General features: G+C 25.9%; 1 protein-coding gene across 1 annotated transcript in view; it reads left to right on the top strand.

Moving 5' to 3' along the window:
* LOC100215633 (NBAS subunit of NRZ tethering complex) overlaps positions 1–20338 on the top strand; it is a 142019-nt gene that overhangs the window by 88228 nt on the left and 33453 nt on the right. The window contains exons 30-41 of the mRNA XM_065796126.1: positions 4293–4405; positions 4649–4728; positions 6432–6607; positions 13880–13921; positions 14075–14162; positions 14651–14719; positions 14870–15085; positions 15242–15371; positions 15554–15627; positions 15851–16139; positions 16568–16634; positions 17580–17690. Coding sequence (XP_065652198.1) covers positions 4293–4405; positions 4649–4728; positions 6432–6607; positions 13880–13921; positions 14075–14162; positions 14651–14719; positions 14870–15085; positions 15242–15371; positions 15554–15627; positions 15851–16139; positions 16568–16634; positions 17580–17690 — 1455 coding nt within the window. The remainder of the gene's footprint in view (positions 1–4292; positions 4406–4648; positions 4729–6431; positions 6608–13879; positions 13922–14074; positions 14163–14650; positions 14720–14869; positions 15086–15241; positions 15372–15553; positions 15628–15850; positions 16140–16567; positions 16635–17579; positions 17691–20338) is intronic.

Below are 20338 nucleotides of genomic sequence, written 5' to 3'. Positions count from 1 at the left end.
TAATGCCTGCTTTAATTGTGCAACACTGGTAAAGCTCACTTAGACCAATCTCTTGTCTATCCAAGCCCAAATGTTCTCGATGGGATTGAGATCTGGAAAACAAGCTGGCCAAGGCATGACCGTAATGTTTTTCCGATCAAGCCACTCTCATACCTTTAACGTGAGCCGTAGCGCCATCTTGCTGAAAAATCCATTGTTGTTGTCTTCCGTAAAAAGCTCTGGCTGTTGGCAAAAGTTTACTTTCGAGGGTCTCTTTGTAGTTGTACTGGTTAATTCTACCATTATAAATGTTGTATGACCCTGTGGAATGAAGATGCCTAAATAAGAAAGGGATATATGGGAGAGGCATCCCCATATATCCCTTTCTTATTTAGGCATCTTCATACAGTTCTACACAAACATACTAACACTAATGTTACCAGGCATATTTGTGAACCCTTCAGCAAGTTTGTGGTAAGAATTTTTAGGGTGTTGTCTAACCTTTCGATAGAGATAACTTTGGTCTCCTGAAGTAAGCTTTAAAGGCCTACCAAGCTTTGGTAAATCTTTGACATCATTATGTAGCTTGTGGTTTTTCAACGTTGTTTGTACATATTTAAGCGAAACATTGCACATTTGAGCTATTTCTCGTTATCTTTTAGCAGACCTACAATTTGCCATCATACCTTGTCTGAAACAGCTTTTCTGCCCATTTTTGTCTTTTTACTATATTTATATAAATAAAGTAAAAAGACAAAAATGTTAAAAAATAATTACAAATGCGAATAACTAAAAAGATATAAAAATGATAATTTTATTTTATTTTTGTAAGAATGCTTATATAGTTTGAAAGAAATCAACCACCAAATTTTAGATCACTCGGATAACATTTTGTTGAGATATTTCAACTAAAGTTGTTAAATTTTAGTTGGCTCTATATTTTTGCTACATTAGAAATACAGGCATGTTCTAATTAAATTAATAATTACTCAAGACTGGTTAACCTAACGAGTTCCAATTATATACCATTCAGTAGAGAATCAATTAATTAAGACAATAAATACGCTTTTAATCTTATTGATTAGTTGTTTTCAAAGATAATTGTGAAAAAAAACAAAAATTTCACACAAACAAAGTAGTGACTCTATATTTATGCAACCCACTGTAAATATGCACATCATTCTATATTTATTGATCTTTCAATAATATTAATTATAAGGATTTTAATTTGCAGGTATATGGATTTCCATATATGGATAACAGGGCACAGCGCTCACTTTTTTGTAGCGAAATATTGCAATTTATTTTTCATTACCTTCCATACTAGCTGGAGCTCTGAAACTTTTGGTATTTCTGTAGTGTTGATGACTGTGCATGGTTTAGTTATTTCCTGGCTTTAAGACACTAGGGAGAGGGTTTGGTCATGTGCCCCATTTTTTGTAGCGGAATCTTGCAATAGATTTTTCACTACTTTCTAGACAAACTAGAGCTCTGAAAATTTTAGCATTTGTGTAATCCTGATAAATGTCTGTTAAAATTGTTTCCAAAACAAACAAAAAAAACAATTTTTCTGGTATTAACAGATTAAATATTTTGTAGACAATGTTTTTGAAAATATTGTCTACAAAAACTATTTTTGGTTTATTCTTGTTCCATTAGGTTTTTGATCATTCAAAAACCTAATGGAACAAGAATAAACCAAAAATAGTATATATCATATATTCAAAAATATTTTTAAAAATTTTTTAAGAAAGTTTATATGTTTATAAGAATTTTGATTTGCAAGTAAACAGATTAAAAACAGTCATCCATCTAAAATAATGATTTTAACAGAATTTTACAATTTTAAACTTTTTGAATTGAAAAAAAGTTGATACTTTTTAATGCTAAAATGTTAACAGCAAGTTGTTTAATTAACTAAAATCCAATAAACTCAAAGAAACCAATTACTGTTTAGTGTTTCACTACCATGGTGTTTAAGTTGCTTTCATTATATTAATTATTATTGGTTTCTCATTTTTAATTTAATCTGAAATTCAACTTAGTAGTTAGTTTTACAGTAAGAATGGGTTTGTGTGATTTTGGAAAACTGTCAAATAATACTTGTCATAAACTAATTTATTGTAGAAAGACTGATTTAAAGAGATTTGATTGTTATAGAGAAGTTGCAAGAGAAGAATAAATTTGGAGATCTGGAAACAGCGTGTTGATACATTTCATTGAATTTGTGTGATAAATGAAATTTATCGTATTGAAATCTTTTCATGATAATGGCAGAACATTAAAATTTGTCATCTGTTAAAGATGTTATGGCAACATTTATGAACTTGTTCTGCCATTTTAACAAACTTTTCTGGCCATCTAGAGCAGATGAGTGATGGGTTTTAATTACCAACACAATTTGTATCATTGATGCACCTGTAACAACAACTGACACTTTATTTTTTTGTATTTTATTTAGTAAATTATTAAAATAAAACAGAACAAGTATAAACCAAAAAAAATTTTTTAGACAATATTTTTAAAGTTACCTTTACTTTGTTAAAATCTGAAGAAAAAATTTTTTCAGAGAAAATAAGTGGGGCATGGCTGCTGGTGCTCTGGCCCGATGGACTCTCTGGTAGTCTACCCTGGAAACACTTTTAAAACATGTTCATCAGGACTACGCAAATTATGAAATTTTCAGACCTCCAGTTTGTCTGGAAAGTAGTGAAAAATCTATTGCAAGATTCCACTAAAAAAGTGGGGCACATGACCCAGCCCTCCACCCCTCCCTGGTGTCTTAAGCTCTTGAAACAATTTTAAAATGTACATTGATTAGCAGTTCAGAAATTCCAAAAGTTTCTGAGTTCCAGCTAGTCTAGTTGGTTGAGAAAAATCAATCGCAATATTTTGTTAAAAAAATGTAGGGTCTGTGCTCCGTTCTCCATATTTAAATATCCATATACTTGCAGATCAAAATCTTTTTGTTTTCTGAAAGATCAATCAATATAGAATGTGTAATTTTTTGTATATATATATATAAAAACAGGTACACAAAAAGTTGCCTAAATTTATTTAAATTAATAAAAACATGTACTTAATAATAATTTTTTATATTTCTGATCATTTATTGGATTTGTCACCCCTGAAAATAACCAGGTATAAGTTTTTAAGTATAAGGATTAAATATTTTTAAAGCTATATGACTTAAAACCTCTAAATAAACGTTGCAATTCTAAGGGGACAAGAGGGGCCAGGCCAATATCTGCTAAAAGTAAAATGGTCATATTTCTGGATCTTCTTGGAGCAAGACGTTAAAATTTTCTTATTTTAGGAGTTCTTGTTTTACTAAGTGCTCTCAACTGTATAAAAATCAGCAAAATATGAGTTGCATGGTGACATGGGCTGGGTTAATTGACATAAAATTACTCAGAAACTAAAGTAAAAAACATTTAAAACATTTTTCTTTTTTTTTTAATCTTGTATTTAAAAAGAGTTATCTTTTTAAATTCAGTCCCATTTTTCAGTTGTGACCTAAAAGCAAGAGCTTTTTTAAAATTTTCTGACAGTTTCTCAAAAGTTTTATCATCCTTTTGTTTTGTTATCATGAGCTCTAATTACCCTATTAAAGAAATTGTCCTTAAAAAAAATTTGTTAGAAAAGTCTGCTCCCACTTACTAAAAATGTTCTATATAAAAAATAATATTAGAAGTAAAAAATTTTTAAATGACAAAATATTTTAAGAGGGTGTCCAAAACCCTTTAATGGCTTCTTAATATTATTGTTTTTTTTTTTTTATAATAATTTTATTAATGATATGTTTTTTTATAAAATAATTATTATTTTTAAAATTTTTATATAATTTCGCTTTATTTAAGACTCAACATGACATACTTTTGAAATACTTTTGATAATATTAGGGACCCGTTATTTGTTCAGAAGTCTTGGGCACCCCTAAAGTATGTTTTTATTAAGAAAAAAAAAATCTAGTGTTATTTCTAAATAAATAACATCATTAAAAATTATTACTTCATATAAAATTTGGAAATTTATTTACATTTCTTTGACTGATAGTTTTATGGTAAAAAAAATAAAAAATTGTGCAGGCTAAGAAATGACAGTTCAACAAAAAAACTAGTTTGTTCTCTATATAACTATGTATTTCACTATAAAACTCCAAATTATATTTTAGAAGTATCATCATCATCATCTTCATGATTGTCATCTTCATTATTGTTGTTTTTATCATCATTAATTACTCCTCATATAATTTCTTATTTACACTTGTAAATTTAATTTTATTCTTATGATTTGTTCCTGTTACACTTCAGGTTTTGTCTATCTCTTATTTCGGACTGCCCTGAAGGTATACAAGCTGAACTAAACCTAATTCAGGCTGCTATCATTTTGCATAATTTTGGAGTTTCTATTCTTCCGTTGCAAGGTGAGAAGTGTTTTTTAAGAGATAGTTAAAATTGGTGTTGTATGGGCATGTTTTTAGGTATAATTAAATATTGGTGATAAATTAATTATGTATAATTGAATATGTTTGTGTTATGCATATATTTATGTATATTTTAAGGTTGGCTATATGTTAATTAGAGTTGATTTTTGTGTGTACTCAAGTATTGGTGCATACTTTGTATATTAATGCTATATTTAGTGTAAATTTTTTTTCAAATTAAAGTTCGGCTATGTGTTGATCGAATAGAGTTGATTGATCTTTGTTTACAGAAAAGTAAAACAAGTTACAAAAAAGTTTTAGAAGTAAGAGTTTTTGTTTTTAATTTTAGTTATATTTTTTACAATATCTATTAGGTAGTTTTCCTTTATTTTTTGAAGTGTTAACCCTGTTTTAAGTTATTAGGCTATCAAACATTGTCTTTTTTGATGTGTTTATGTTTTTTAACTTATTAGTATTTAAATTTGCTGTTAAAAGTAAATACTAAATAAATGAATAAAAGTTAATTATTTTTCAATAAATATATTGTAATTTTCAATTGCTGTAAACAGATTTTTTTAAATTAATATTCTGCTCAGCAACCTCTAACAAACTTAATGATATTGTTGTTCAAACAATGAGTTAATAAATATGCTTGCATCTTTGCTATGGTAGTTGATCACCAAGTGAATTAAACTATTTTATTAAAGTTCATAAATCCCTAAAGTTAGTCCATGATAAATTTCAATCAGTAGTCATGGTACCTTAAGAAATCTTTTGATAATAAATTATTATATATAGAGGAATAGATATTTTAAAATAGCTGCACTCATAGACTATATAACAGTTTTTTTTTTTAAAAAAACTGACATTGAATTACCAATAAAATAACAATTAAAAAAATTTTATAACAATATTCATACTAGCTCTTAGGTTTTTCCTCATGATTTCTATAAATTGTTAAAAACATTTATCTCTGTCTGAGAAATAATTAATTACAGTTAAACATGCTTTAAAACATTCATTACAGTTGAACATGCTTTAAAACATTCATGACATTCGGACATGCTTTAAAACATTTATTACAGTTAGTCATGCTTTAAAACATTCATTACAGTCAGACATGCTTTAAAACATTTATTACAGTTAGACATGGTTGAGAAATATCATTCATATAAAGATAATATTGCTTCATTTAAAATATTCAATACAGTCAGACATGCTTTAAAAATATCCTCTTATATAGATAACATTTTTTTTGGAAAGCAAAACTCCAAATGGAATCTTAAATGATGTTATCATTTAGCTCATACCTGATTTTATTAACAATTAGTCTAAAAAACGTGATTACACATTGCTGAATATTTCTCAGACTCTATGAAATAATTTTCAAGAGTTGTGGGTTTTGGACTGAGCAAGTGTCAAAATCATGCTGATTTAATCAGCTGCTTACAATCAAAATTTAGTTCATCTAGAGTAGGACAAACAGTAGCTAGTTGGCAATGGTAAAGTTTTAACTTTTTGTTTAAAAAAAATCTTTGTTAACATGGGTTTCCTTTTTCTTTATAAAGCAAATTGTAGATCTTATAAAAAAAAAAAAGATTTTCGTCGCAAATGATTTATTTTTTCCTGTTTTTTTTTATTTTATACTTGTTGTTTTTTAGGATTTGTAGGCTGTTTATTGAATTGAATTTAGGATATATATTTGAAGATTAAATAATAAATATGTTTAAATATACAAAACTTTATACATGTAATTAACAAGACTATTTTAGTCTAATTTGGTTTGTTATTGAAATTTTTTTGATATTGTTTGTCTAAACTTTTATAGTATTGAATATTTTTCTTAAAAATAAAGCAGCGATACATTTTAATTAACTTTAGGACATTCTTTATTATTTTATGGTGATAATGAAAGAATTAAGTTTTAATTGTTATAAAATTTATTATAAATGTGTTTTTAATATGTATACATAAACATTTTTTTTACCAAAATTTTATAAGGGGTTTTTACCTTTTTTTTTAACAGTTACAGGCCCTTGGAAATTTACTTCAGATTTGTGGAGATGATCATCACGAGAGAGATGGAAAAATTACTCTTAAAATTGCAGAGTCATCTTTTTATGTTGAAGATTTTACCTTTTGTGCTACACAATGTCTTCATTTGATAGATATCAGTTACAGCAAGGCATGGCAAATTTGCAAGTAATATATATATTTTTTTCATTAATTTGACCATAAAGTATTATTTAATTAAAGTATTATTTAGTTATAAGTTATTAATTATACATAAAGTATTATTTAATTAAAGTATTATTTAGTTATTAATTATTAATTATACATAAATATTATTTAATTAAAGAACAAATATATACATATAAATATAGCATTAATATATAACTTGCTGTCCAAACCCATAATGTGGGCCGTTGTTGGTCTTTTCATACGTAAGATATATAAACTTACACCTGATATAACCTGTTTATTTATATAATTTTTTAGTAAATGATAGAAATTATTTGATATATTATTACTTTGGTAATTGAATTAGTCATTTGAAAAAAGACATAAGTCGTTTTTTAAACGTAATTAAATTACATTTTCAAGATCATTATTTGTAAATGCATCATTGGCTGTAACAACAACTACATGTAAAACAACTACAAATCACTTGGCTGTAACAACAACTACATATCATTTGAAACCAAATAAACTAAAAGCTCCAGTTAAAATAAATTATGTAAATAAAAATCTACAGAAATGCAATTTTTTTTAATTAACCTAAATGCAGTATTTTGACATTATATTGTTGTCTTTCAAATGATTAATTCTGTTATATTAATCAACATTAATACTTTAACATCTTATTGTAAACTTCCAATTATAACAAGAGAGGGGAAGATTGATTGAGTGTTTATTAGTTTTATGGCTTTTCTGACATGGAGCTGATTGAAAAATAAAAAATTCTTACTTTAAGATAATCTTTAATAAGTTTTTACTTTAATAAGTTCTTACTTTAATAAGTCCTTACTTTAAGAAATCTTCTTACTTTAAGATAAGATAAACTTACTTAACGAAAATTTACTCTTTACAGTGTTAAATGCGCCAACTTGATTATGTAAATGCATTTATAACATAAGAATCTTTTAGATAGGTGGTAAATGCATAACAAATATCAAGTTATTTATAGCAATTGTTTTTAGAAATTTTAGGTTTTAAAAAATTCTAATCATTCTGTTAATTAATACTCCCCTTCTAACTTCTGTTAAATAATCCTGTTAATTAATGAGCATTTAATTGGAAATTCATGCCTTCTTCCTAAAAACAACTGGAAGACAATTTACCTGCTTTCGGTAACCTGTTGTCATACTTCAGTTGCTGTCCTGATGCAGCTTGTCGGTGTTGTTTTATGACATTATTTCATGTTGGCTTTTAGTAAACTTTAGTTTAATTTAAAAGACATCACAATTGATTTAAAATATTTTAATTAAAAAGCAAAATAACAAATGCTTCAAGGAGCCAAACTATAAACATTAAAGATAAAACATCAAATTGAGATATAAATACATTGCATTTACATAGCTTTATTAACACCCCGGTATGGATGAGCCCTCCATTGAGGAGGGCTCATCCATACCGCCATTATTACACCACTTATTGAAGAACCTCTCCGAGAGAGGCCCTGGGTGTTGGGAGCGATAATTTTTGTACTACTCAAATGTTAACGAATCTAAAATCACAAAAGCTCTCAAATGTTAATGACTCTAAAATTACAAATAGAAGGTTATAATAAAAATTAAAAATATTTGGAATTTTGTTTAATCAAAATATAAAGCATAACCTCACCATTTTCACAGGATGAAGAGGATGCTAAAAATATTTTTTAAAAAATTAGAGTAAATTAAAAAGGGTTAAACATGTGAAAAATTTTATTTTTATAAAAATATGAGTAAAACGCGAACAGTTAAAAAATGTCATACTTATAATTCATATAATAATTCTTTTACCTATAATAATTCTTTTACCTCCATACAAAATATGTAAAATTTAAAACAGCCCTATCAGTTATGCTTCTACCAGTCACTAAAAACAAAAAATATACCTCAGAATAATCAATAAAATAATATTTACAAGTAAATAAATATATAGCTATAATTTTTTTACCTATTCTCCTCTTTTTTACCTATTTCCTCCATAAAGTTGTCTGAAATAAGAAAAAAGATAACTGAAGCTAAAACTAACTAAAAGTAAACTAAAAATTAGTATAAACTAAACCAAAACTATAAACTAAAATAAACTTTAAATCCTAATATCTGTACCTCAGAAGACAAAGGTCGGTTGTCCAGTTTTTTGTGAAAATGAGTTATGTATGAGACCTTTTTAGTTATTTTAGTATCTACAGAGGTATAAAAACTGTTGTCTTACAACTATGTGAAACAAAGTTAGGTCAATATAAAAGGTCTGGTGTCCCCACAATGTTCAAAGGAAAAATGTCTGTTGCCATATATGTCAATTATATTTTGACACTAATAAAGAGGTCCCTCCCTTCTTTTTGCTTTAATGGTGGCCAGGTGAATTGTTGTTTTTATTAAGAGCAATCAAGTTTTTGATGAAGACCTTTTACCAAAATAATAAAATGTAGAACAATGATTTACATACATATATATGTTTATAAGAATTTTTTCTTTTTTTCCTCAAAAGTGTTGCAAATGCAGACTAATTAATTAGTTAAACACGCTAATAAAATTTAAGTAACTCGATATTTGACAAATGCGCAAAACTACAATATTCTCCTTGTTTTTAAAGGTTTTAAGTTTGTTTTTAGGACCCCCCGTTTACAAAGATTCCCTAAGATACGTTCAACAAATTATTAGGCATAAAATAGAGAAAATATTTAAAAAAATTGAACTAATTGCATATATTTATATCATTTTAACCAAAAAAAGTTTACAATAAAAGTAAATCAGGGTTGTTTTTTTTATAAATCGTATAAATGCGTCATATTGTAAATCTAAAATTAAAAAGTAATGGAATTATGATATCATAATTACAAAAAAAAAACAAAAAAAAACGCCATATAAAAACTGAAAATCGATTTACCTATTTATAGTAACCTATTTTGATATTACAGTTAATATAAACATTTATTGAAAATGTAACTATAAAATCTGTTTCGAGGTACAAAAAGATTAACAATACTTTAAAAAAATAAAAAATCAAATTAAGATATAAATTGCATTTCTAGCAAAATGTTGTCTTGGCTTTTAGTAAATAAATAAAAGCAGTAAGTTCCAATAATGAAACTACCTATTATTCATTTTTAACAATAGACACCAACGGGAAGGTAAGCACCATATGTTAATATAATATGCATATAACATAACTTAAGTAACATAACATTCATATTTAGCAGAACATAAGAAACAACATTACGCAAAATGTTATTAAAATACATTATTATGTATTTTCATAATAATTAATAATAAAGGCTTGAAAACACCTAGACCTAAAGCAGTAACAGGTTGACACTAAACACTGCTGTGTAGCCTTCTGCTATATGTACATCACTTGGCTGACAAGGTTTGCAAATCTTACTCTACATGTTTACCAAGTCACAGTACTTTGAAAACATGGAAACAACATAATATAAACATATGTACCTACTATAAACACAATATATATATTTAGCTTAATATAAACATATAAAACAATTTATAACACATATTAACACATACACAAACAATAAAAAAATTCTTTACATTATTATAAAAACACATTGATAAAACAACTATAAAGCACATATTACCACATATACATACTTATCAAAAAGCATATATGCAAACAATAAACATGTGGAAACAAAAATTTTAAAAATGACACGAGAAAATTTAAAAAGTTTCAAAGTAAACAAAATATATTTATACAAACAATGCTCTTCACCTTTATTTTTTTTTCATAAGTACTGTAATCCTCATAGTAAAATTTAACCTTTACATACAATAACATGTGACATGTCATGTCAGTGTTGGCACAAAATTTTAATTTATTTTTCTAAATTTTCTAAAAAGAACAAAAATAGTTAATAGCATCACAGATATTTCAAAGTAGTAATAACCAATTTTATTGAAATAGTATTAGTATAACTTTTTTGTTGCATAAAAAATAATTAGGCCTCATCCATACCCCTATTTTCCTTCTAAAAAATAAAATATAAGCTTAATAAAAACAAAACTGTTAAAAAAAATAAAGCTAAAAGAAAAACTAAAACAAACAAAATGTAAACGATTTAAAAAATTAAAAAGAGTGATCCTTTCTACTTTATATCTAATAAAAATGTTATATATAAATTGCTAAACTATTTTCTTAACTAACTTCAATTATAATATGATCTTAATGATAATTATTTATCTTAATATGATTTTTTATGTAATATTTCTAAACTAACAAACAATAATTAAATTCCAAAAGGTATAAAGTTTTAACTCGCTTAAGAGATCTTTTTCCAATGACCACGTGCATTTTGAGAATGCGCTCTTTCAAAGCCTAGTAACTAATGAAACGGTGTTAAACGTCAACTTAGCTGTATTATATTATAGATGGCAGTAATAAAAATGTAAATAATATTTACATCATATATAATAATAACAATAGCAATAATAACAATAGTAAACATTTTATTTTTACAGCATTTTTTTTAACAAATAGGCAAAAAGATAAGTGGTTTAATATGAAGAAGTAAATTAATTTATGCATTGGTTTGTGATAGAAATATGACATTTTGACTGAATAATTAATTGGGACAAATAATTAAAAGTTACTAAAAGATCAAGAATAACAATGAGAACTTTTTTTCTGTATCTAAATTATATCTGATATAGCTTACTATGGTAATTAGGAGTCGTCCATAAAGTACATACACCAAAAACTTAGAATTTTAATTTTAATTGTTGATTGTATTAGCAATAGTTATACTATCAGTGATAGTGTTACTTTGAAGAATATCAGATTTAATGGGTTCGAGGATTTGATGTTAATAATTTCTTTTTTTTTTTCCTTTTTTTTTTGTTGTTGAGGTTTTTAATGAAACAACCTGATTGAGTATGAAAAATAATAATAGTTTTATTATTACAATAAAAAAGTGAAACAATAATAATAAGTATTTGTCAGTAATAACAGGTATGTTTGCCAACTCAAGTATAATTTTTTTAATTTGGTTTCTTTTGAGAAGAATAATATCACTAACAAAAGCATCAGGACATGCTGAAAATGTTACTACTGTTTTCTATCGAAATGTATGGGTAACATCATACCACCCATGATCCTCTTCAAAAAAACTTAATGAGGATCATGAGTGGTTTGTTCAGAGTGATCATAACTAGAACAGCAAGATATTTTACCCCCATATTTTTTGTTAATAATGACTCCAAAAGGCAGCATGAACTCAGAAACATAAAATAGATACAACATTTTGCAAAATCCAAGACTCCAGAGACATGTTTACAGATCTTCAATAGAGCATCCAGCCGCTTGGATTATAATACTTTTGCTTAAATATTACTGTTTTGTCTTCCAAGTAACACCATGCATAAGCTGCTGCCCCTGGACAAGGCTGTCTTTAGTATCAACCAAAATTCGGTATTGGTTTCGGTCCAAATTTCAATTTGAACCAATGCCGAAATTTCGGTTTCGGTCCAAATTTCAATTTGAACCAATGCCGAAATTTCGGTAAAAAGCAAATTTTTGGTTGAAATACGTACCGAAAACATTTAGTAAAAAAACTTAGAAAAATAGTTCTTTTTGAGAATTTTTACAAAATACCTCGAAAAAATCTTATTTTGCAAAGAAAATCTGCCATTTGTTAACTTTCGCTATTAAATTATATCGCCAACTTATGTATTAAATCTTAATTTGTGAAACATGTGTAGTCAGTTCTAACACAATACACGTATAAAAAACAACAAATGTAAAATTGCATTTTTAAATAAAATTTTCCAATAAAAGTAATTTTGACTAGCCGAAATATCGGTTTCGGTACCGAACTAGAGTACCAGAAGTTTTGGTTTATTTTAGTTTCGGCTTTTTTTCTATTTCGATTGATCACTAGTCTTTAGAGCTTTTGAGCATTACTCTAATTAAGAGCTTTAGAAATTTTGGTTCCAGAACAAAAAGAAAGCTCTAAAATAAGCAAGATAATTCTATTTCAACTTGCATCACAAAAGAACCAGCACCATTGGCTTGTTCAGCAGTTATAGAACTAAGACTCATAATTATATTGTTAGGACCCTAATGTTATACACAATCTAAGGTCTTCAACCTCTAGAAATTCAATTCAGCATATATCTTCAACTTCTCAAAAGCATCTTTCAGTCTATGCCTTCCTCTATGTCATGCACTTTTCTACATCTTATATTTTCAAGGTTCTCGACACTGCAATTGTTGTGTTGCCTATGTCCATAAAGAGAGTGTACATAAAGAGTGTGTACATGAATGTTATTTTATCAGGTAATAACATCACCAGATAAAATAACGTATATTTGTTTATAATGCAAGAAATAATGTCAAAACTCATACTCCTAATATGGACATATTTATTGAGTGTGTTGTATTATCGATTGTGCTGTAAGTATGGACATTTACTTTTTTTTTTCAGTTGATTTTTCAGAGTGTTTGATTCTTTCAAAGCTATTACCAATGTTTATTTGCCATTTTATCCTAATAAATTATCCTATTAAAAATTTTTTTGTCTCTTTTCTCCACCTAGTTTTGTTTATTATCACCATATTACCCTGGCGTATCTTTTAAATTGAATTAAATATAGTTAAGTAATTGAAAAAAACTTTTCTTAAAACAACATACCATACTTGTTTATAAATGGTTTAATAAATATGTTTTTTTTAAAGTGTAGAAACAATTTTTTACTTTCTTATTTTTTTATGATAAACTCAATATATGGAATTTTATTTGTTATTATGGGGGGAAAATATATACATTGAACCCTAACTCTTGAAGTACGATGCTTAACTTCCTTCTTTGTGCAAAATTTACACTTGATAAATTAGCCTTGGTAGTAATAAATATATAAATATATTCCTATAGTTTGACATCTTATCTTATTAATTGTGGTAAAAAATGGCTCTTAACAATTCTTTGTGTTTAAACAAGACAAAAAAACAAGACAAAACGCTCTACCTATTTGTCATAAATGACAAATAGGTAGAGCGTTTAAGAAATGTTAATACATCGACTGACAAATAGGTGGAACATGCAAGGAGTGTTGCTACATCAATTGGCATATTAGTAAACATGCGAGGAGTGCTGCTGCCTTGACTGAGTGTTTTGGTTTGGGTATGCAATCTATCAATTAAAAAATATATATATTTTAAGTTTATAAACTTTTTCTGGTCTTTTAAATTAATTTTTTTTTAAAAAAAACATAAAGTTTACATTTTAAGATATGCATATGTTTTTTGTATTTAGAGATCTTGGTGAATCTACTGTTTTCAATAATAATTCAATAAAGTAAGCGTTAACTTTATTCTAAAGATATACTTTTAATTGCAAATGTTTTAAGTAAGATTTAAAATTTGTTTATTATATCAAAAAAGTTTTTTGAACTTTATTATTTCACTAAAATTCTTTTCTTTAATATTTAGCTAAAATAAATATTTTTAGACTGAAGTTGATGAGCTTTGCTTTAACTTTTTGTCCAGTGTATCATATTGAAGATATTCTTAAGAAAAAAATTAAAATTGATAAAGAGGTATTCTTTATTTAACGTGTGTATGTATGTATTATATAAATGTATGTTTTATGTAAATATGTATGTACAGGCTGGGGCATACATATTTACATAAAAAAATCATTTATATAATATATATTTAGATGATATAGGTGGTTAAATATGTTATTTATTTTATTTTGTACATGATAAAACCACATAATTAAAAAGTCCGTGGAAAAGCATTTTTGTGTGAGTGCTATTGTTCAAAAATAACTTCACTAAGATGTGCTAGCTAGTGCTATGTAACGTTGTCAAAAAGTGTGGCCAGGATTCTTCTTGAATTGAAAGTACTCTTTTGAATCGTATAAATAGTTATACCCCGCACTGTATATATGAACGTATGTATGGGTTTATGAATGTATGAATGCTCATATCTGCAAAAAATACTTATAAACTGATAACTTATGAAATATGAAGAAATAGTAAAAATCAGAAAACAAATAAAAAAGAAACATATTTTTTCTTAGGTTCTCTGCGAGCAACTGCATCTGCAAGTAACTGAGGATGATGAAGTTTTGGAAGACACCATGCAATCCGTGAGTTTTGGAAATGCTTCTATTTTTGACATTTAGTTTTTTCAAAATATTGTTAATGATTGTTTTAAAAAAGAATTTCTTAGAATTATTTTGTTTGTTTTTTTCATTATCTTTTGTTTTCATTCTCATTTTATAAATTAATGTATTTAGAGCAACCAATCTCTCATAAAACACACTAAAAAAGCAACTAAAAAGTTTCTTCAATCTATGGGTAGTACTAATATGTTAAGCAAAGCATTTAATTGGGTAAAGCAGTCGCCAGAGTATTCAAATGAACCTGGTTATCTAATTGATGTTGATGGGTTTCTAAGACATCCATTTTACTATTCCCTTGGAGGGAAAATTGTAAAATCTACATTTACTCATGTAATACTTTTTATACTATATATATATACATACTATAGCATATTTTTTTGGCCAACAGAGATATTTTAGATGTACAAAGTAAAGATATGTTTGGTAATTGTTAAGTGCATGTAATTTGCAGTTTAGTTGTAATATATAAAGCATTTTTTAACACAGATGGACGAGCTGTATCCTGATTTTATTAAAGATGACACAACTTCTTATCATTGTCTGATGCTAAGAAACCTTATGTTAAACCTTCAATGTGGTGAAAACATTAAAAGTGAAAATCAAAGTGGTATTGAAGGTGTGTTCATAAACTTTCCAGAGAATTTTGGGTTTTTAGCCTTTTTAATGATTAATGGCTTTTTTATTGACAGAGGTTTAGTGAGTTTTTCGATGTTCTTGCTTAGATTCAGTTAAGTGATCAATTTTTCTCAATGAGGTGAAGAAAATAAAACATTTAACATGTCTTTATGTGTGTTTTAGCATTACAAAATCTTGCAGAATTGACATTTTCAAAAGATTCATTACAATCTATCAGTTACATGTTACACATGCAAGTAAGTTGCCTTTTTATTAGTTTTTTTCAAGAGGTTTATATGTATATATATGTTTATGTGTGTGTGTGTGTATATATATATATATATATATATATATATATATATATATATATATATATATATATATATATATATATATATATATATATATATATATATATATATATATATATATATATATATACAAGCATACACACAAACAAACATATATGGTTTTTTTTAGGCTGATACTATTGAGATCATGTACAAATGTATAAAAAAAAACTTATTTGCCTTTTTGATAGCTGCATATTGTCATGCTCTTCAATTTTATTGTGAAAATAACAAACTTTCTGGGCATTCTATAGATGCTATATATAAAGCAAAGCCTTTAGACGTAATACGTATCTCACTTGTGCAACTAGGAAAAAAAGAAAGCTTTTTGTATGATAACCATTCAAAGTTTCTTATTTCTAATTTGACAAACATTTTGGATATGTTGCAAGCTCAAATGTTGCATAAATTAGGAAAAGGTAAGTATTTTTATTTTTATTTCAAACATTTCATTAGGAAACATGGTTTTCTAATTATTCCCCCTTGCAATAATAAGTTATGTTTTAACTATTTTCTTTATTTTTTATACTTTCAATAGTTCTTTGGTTTATTATTTTATTAGTATATGCTTTTTATTATTATTATTATATATATAATAAAATATATATGTTATTTATATATATATACCTGAATATTTAAAAATAATTTTTATTTAAATATACAAAATTCAAATGAAGTCAAATGTTGTGTTTTATTTTCATGTTGTATGTCATTTTTTTTTTTTTAAGTTTTATTGTTAAATTAATTTAATTTTAATAATTTTTAATTTTAATGGATAATAAACCCACATTTTTCAAACTTACCTATAAAAATATGCTAAAATTTTATTTATTTTTCCTTTATTTAGGTGTTGATGTTGAAAGATTTACAATGGATAATAATTATAAGAAAGAAACCATACTTGGCCTGGCAATGTAATTTAAAAAAATAGTTGAAATTTTTATTTGATATTATTGATACTTTGAATATCTAACTGATATTGATACTACTAAAATTTTAAATTTTATTCTTTTGGAAGAAAATTTTTTTTATTTGGATGGAAAGTTTTGTTGATTTTATTATTTGGGTTTGATGATTGTTTAAGGTTTTACATTTACAGAGGGAATATTTTATGCTTGATGTTTGTCTAAGGTTTTACATTTATAGAGGGTTTGATGGAAAGTTTTTTTTACTTTAAGATTTTTAAAATATAAGTTTAAAGAACAAAAACAAAAACAAAAAAACCACCTTTAGGTATAAGGATCATCTGCATTTTTATGTTTTATAACATATTTATATGTTTTATAACATATTTTTATGTTTTATAACATATTTTTATGTTTTATAACATATTTTTATGTTTTATAACATATTTTTATGTTTTATAACATATTTTTATGTTTTATAACATATTTTTATGTTTTATAACATATTTTTATGTTTTATAACATATTTTTATGTTTTATAACATATTTTTATGTTTTATAACGTATTTTTATGTTTTATAACGTATTTTCATGTTTTATAACATATTTTCATGTTTTATAACATATTTTCATGTTTTATAACATATTTTCATGTTTTATAACATATTTTCATGTTTTATAACATATTTTTATGTTTTATAACATATTTTTATGTTTTATAACATATTTTTATGTTTTATAACATATTTTTATGTTTTATAACATATTTTTATGTTTTATAACATATTTTAGTTTAAGTTTTTGTATAAACTAATTACTACAAAAAACTTTTTTTTTCTAGTACAATTTAGTGTTATTGTTTTTTTCTTGTTCTTACTTGAGTAAAATTTATATAATAAAGGTTTTATATTCAAGCTTTTTTTCTTTCAAATTTTTCTCTTTGTTTGTTTGCAGGACCATTGATGAAGAACAAATGAATATTTGTTTATTGTTAGCGCAAAAGTATGATGTACAACGTTGGGAGGTCATGCTTTCATTTGTTGAACATATTTTTACTGACAGTGGGTAAGACTTGTTATTGTTATTTGATAAAAATATGAACAAGATAACAAAAATTACAATAAATTTTAAAATGTTTTTGAATCTATATACTTTATAATAGTTTTTATATTATATTGTATTTAGATTTAGTTTATTGTTAACTTTCAATCAATTTTTTTTTATATTTTGTTATATAAAAATATTTTATATATATATATATATATATATATATATATATATATATATATATATATATATATATATATATATATATATATGCCTTTTTTTAAATTTTATAATAATAAATAACATTAATCTATACGCTAAATATAATCTATAGGTTAAACATACATAAGCAATTGCCCATTTCATTTTGGCCCTCATGAACAAATTTTAATTCACAGAGTGTCATAAAATGTTCCCATGGTATTGTTTTCTTACTTTTTTCCTAATTTTTTTACTTTGGATGACTATTTATACTTGTGCCATTCTTTTAAAGTTAAACTTTTTTTTACATTTTTTGAGTTTTTAAGGGCATTTTCAAATAATCGACGCTAATAGAAATTTACAAATCATTAACTATATAATTATGTCATTACAAAGAATGAAAGGTTTTTTATCTATATCGATTATGCGCATTTTTATTATTATTACATTTGTTAACTCTTTTACTACCGCAAGCCGCTGACAGCAGCTTTTAATTTTTTTAAGTTTTGACTGCAAGCTGCTGGTAGCGGCTTTTGAGTATCCTTCACAACTTATCTTCTTTTGTACATAAATTTTCATTCTAGACACATAATTTGTTTTTTCTTAAAGTTTTAATTATTTCTTTACATAATCAAGTACAAATAAGAGCTATAATGTGTAATTATAATTAGTTATCACTTGACAAAGTTAAAAAATCTTGAATAATCCTTGATAAAAAAAAAACTTCTTTAACTTTAGTTTTTAAATAAAGCAGCATTAAAGCTGTAAAATTTAACTTGTAGAAATGTTTGAGTATTTAGTTAAGTAATTACAAAAGTCTTTAAAGAAAAACGTTCTTTTTATACATTAAATGAATTTTGTTTTGGACTTTACATTTTAGTTACTATTTATAAAAATAATGGTTTTAAGTACTTTGCATTTCTTATTGTTGAATGATGTGTGTTGAAAACTTATTTAATTGAAAAGTTCATTTGTTTAGCTTTTTATTGATATATATAGTTTGTTATGCTTTTAAAGAGATATACTATTCAAATTTTAATTAGTTGTCAATGTTATGTCCAGAGTTGTTAACAAGGCCAAAAGTAACAAGGCCAAGGACAAGGCAAAGTCCAAGAGTTTTAAGGTCAAGGCCAAGAATAAGAGTTTCAAGGCCAAGGCCAATGCAAACATTTTCAAGACCAAAGACTTAAATTTTTGCTTTATGTTAAGGCCAATTATTAACAAAACTGTAGGTAACAATTGCTGTGACAATAAAACTACATGTAAAAATAAACAAAAAACACAAAAAATAAGAAATAAAAATTTTCATTTCTTTAATTTTATGTATTTCTTTTTTGAAGGCCAAAACAAGCAAAGCCAAGCCCAAAACTTTCAAGGCCAAGGCCCTAATTTTTAGCCTTAAGGCAAGGCCAAGGACTAAGAACTCTGGTTATGCCATTCAAATTATATTCAAAAAAATGTGCGGTCACAGCGAAAAGATTTTTGTTAAAATGGCGGGTGGCAAAAGACTTAACTAGTGGTATTTTTAAAATGCACAAATTCGTTTTGAAATTAAAAAAGTACGATTTTTAAGCACAATAGCATTGAGGCCCTATACTCAGCAATTAAGCATTTGTTAGGTTTTTTTGATCTCAGACAGTTTAATCACTTCAAGCACTGAATATTTAAAAAGGGGTTTGTGCAAGGCTCATAGCCCAACTTTTTTTTTAACCTCATGCCACCAACTTAAAGATTAAACTAAATTACTTTAAAATACCTTTTAATCAATAACAAAATATATAGGTTTAAATGTATATTAGGCTTTAAAATTATAAACATTGAGATTCTCAAGCAATTTTTTTCTGGCCAACACATTTTGCTGCATGAAGTTTAAGTTGCGTTTCCCCAAAATCAGGCAGGTTCTTAATCTAAGTGATAAAGTACTCAAGGAGATCAATAGAATGGATGACTACATTTCTCTCTCCTGGGCATAGTGGTTTTAGAACTGCAACTTTTCTGATTCTGCATCAAAAGTTAGTTTCATAAGTTTTGATATTTTATTCTTATTGTTTAAGATTAATATATGTCATAAAAGTAACAAATTGTTTAAAAGCAATGGTTTACAAAAAGGTTTAAAAGTCAGATTTAAAAGACAAAGAATATAACTCTCAAGCAATTTTTTTCCACGGACAGGACTTTCCTAAAATCGGTAGAAATGTAATAGAAATAAAATTGATAAAAATTGCACTTTGATTTTATCTTATCAAAACTAAATGTAATAATTTTTTAGCAATGTTATATTAAACATTATTTTATATACGTTATTTTATATGCTTTATTTTTAATTTACACTTTTAAGATCAATGAGACTATTCAAAAATGTGCCATTATATTGAGCCTGTTGCAGAAATGAAATTTAAATCATGATAACCATACAAGGTGTTTGGATCCATTAACCGTGGTGCTGGCGTTAGCATCTTCTGACA

This window comes from Hydra vulgaris, chromosome 04 (assembly GCF_038396675.1).
Source record: "Hydra vulgaris chromosome 04, alternate assembly HydraT2T_AEP".
NCBI lineage: Eukaryota > Metazoa > Cnidaria > Hydrozoa > Anthoathecata > Hydridae > Hydra > Hydra vulgaris.
This window is presented reverse-complemented; position numbering and strand designations above follow the sequence as displayed.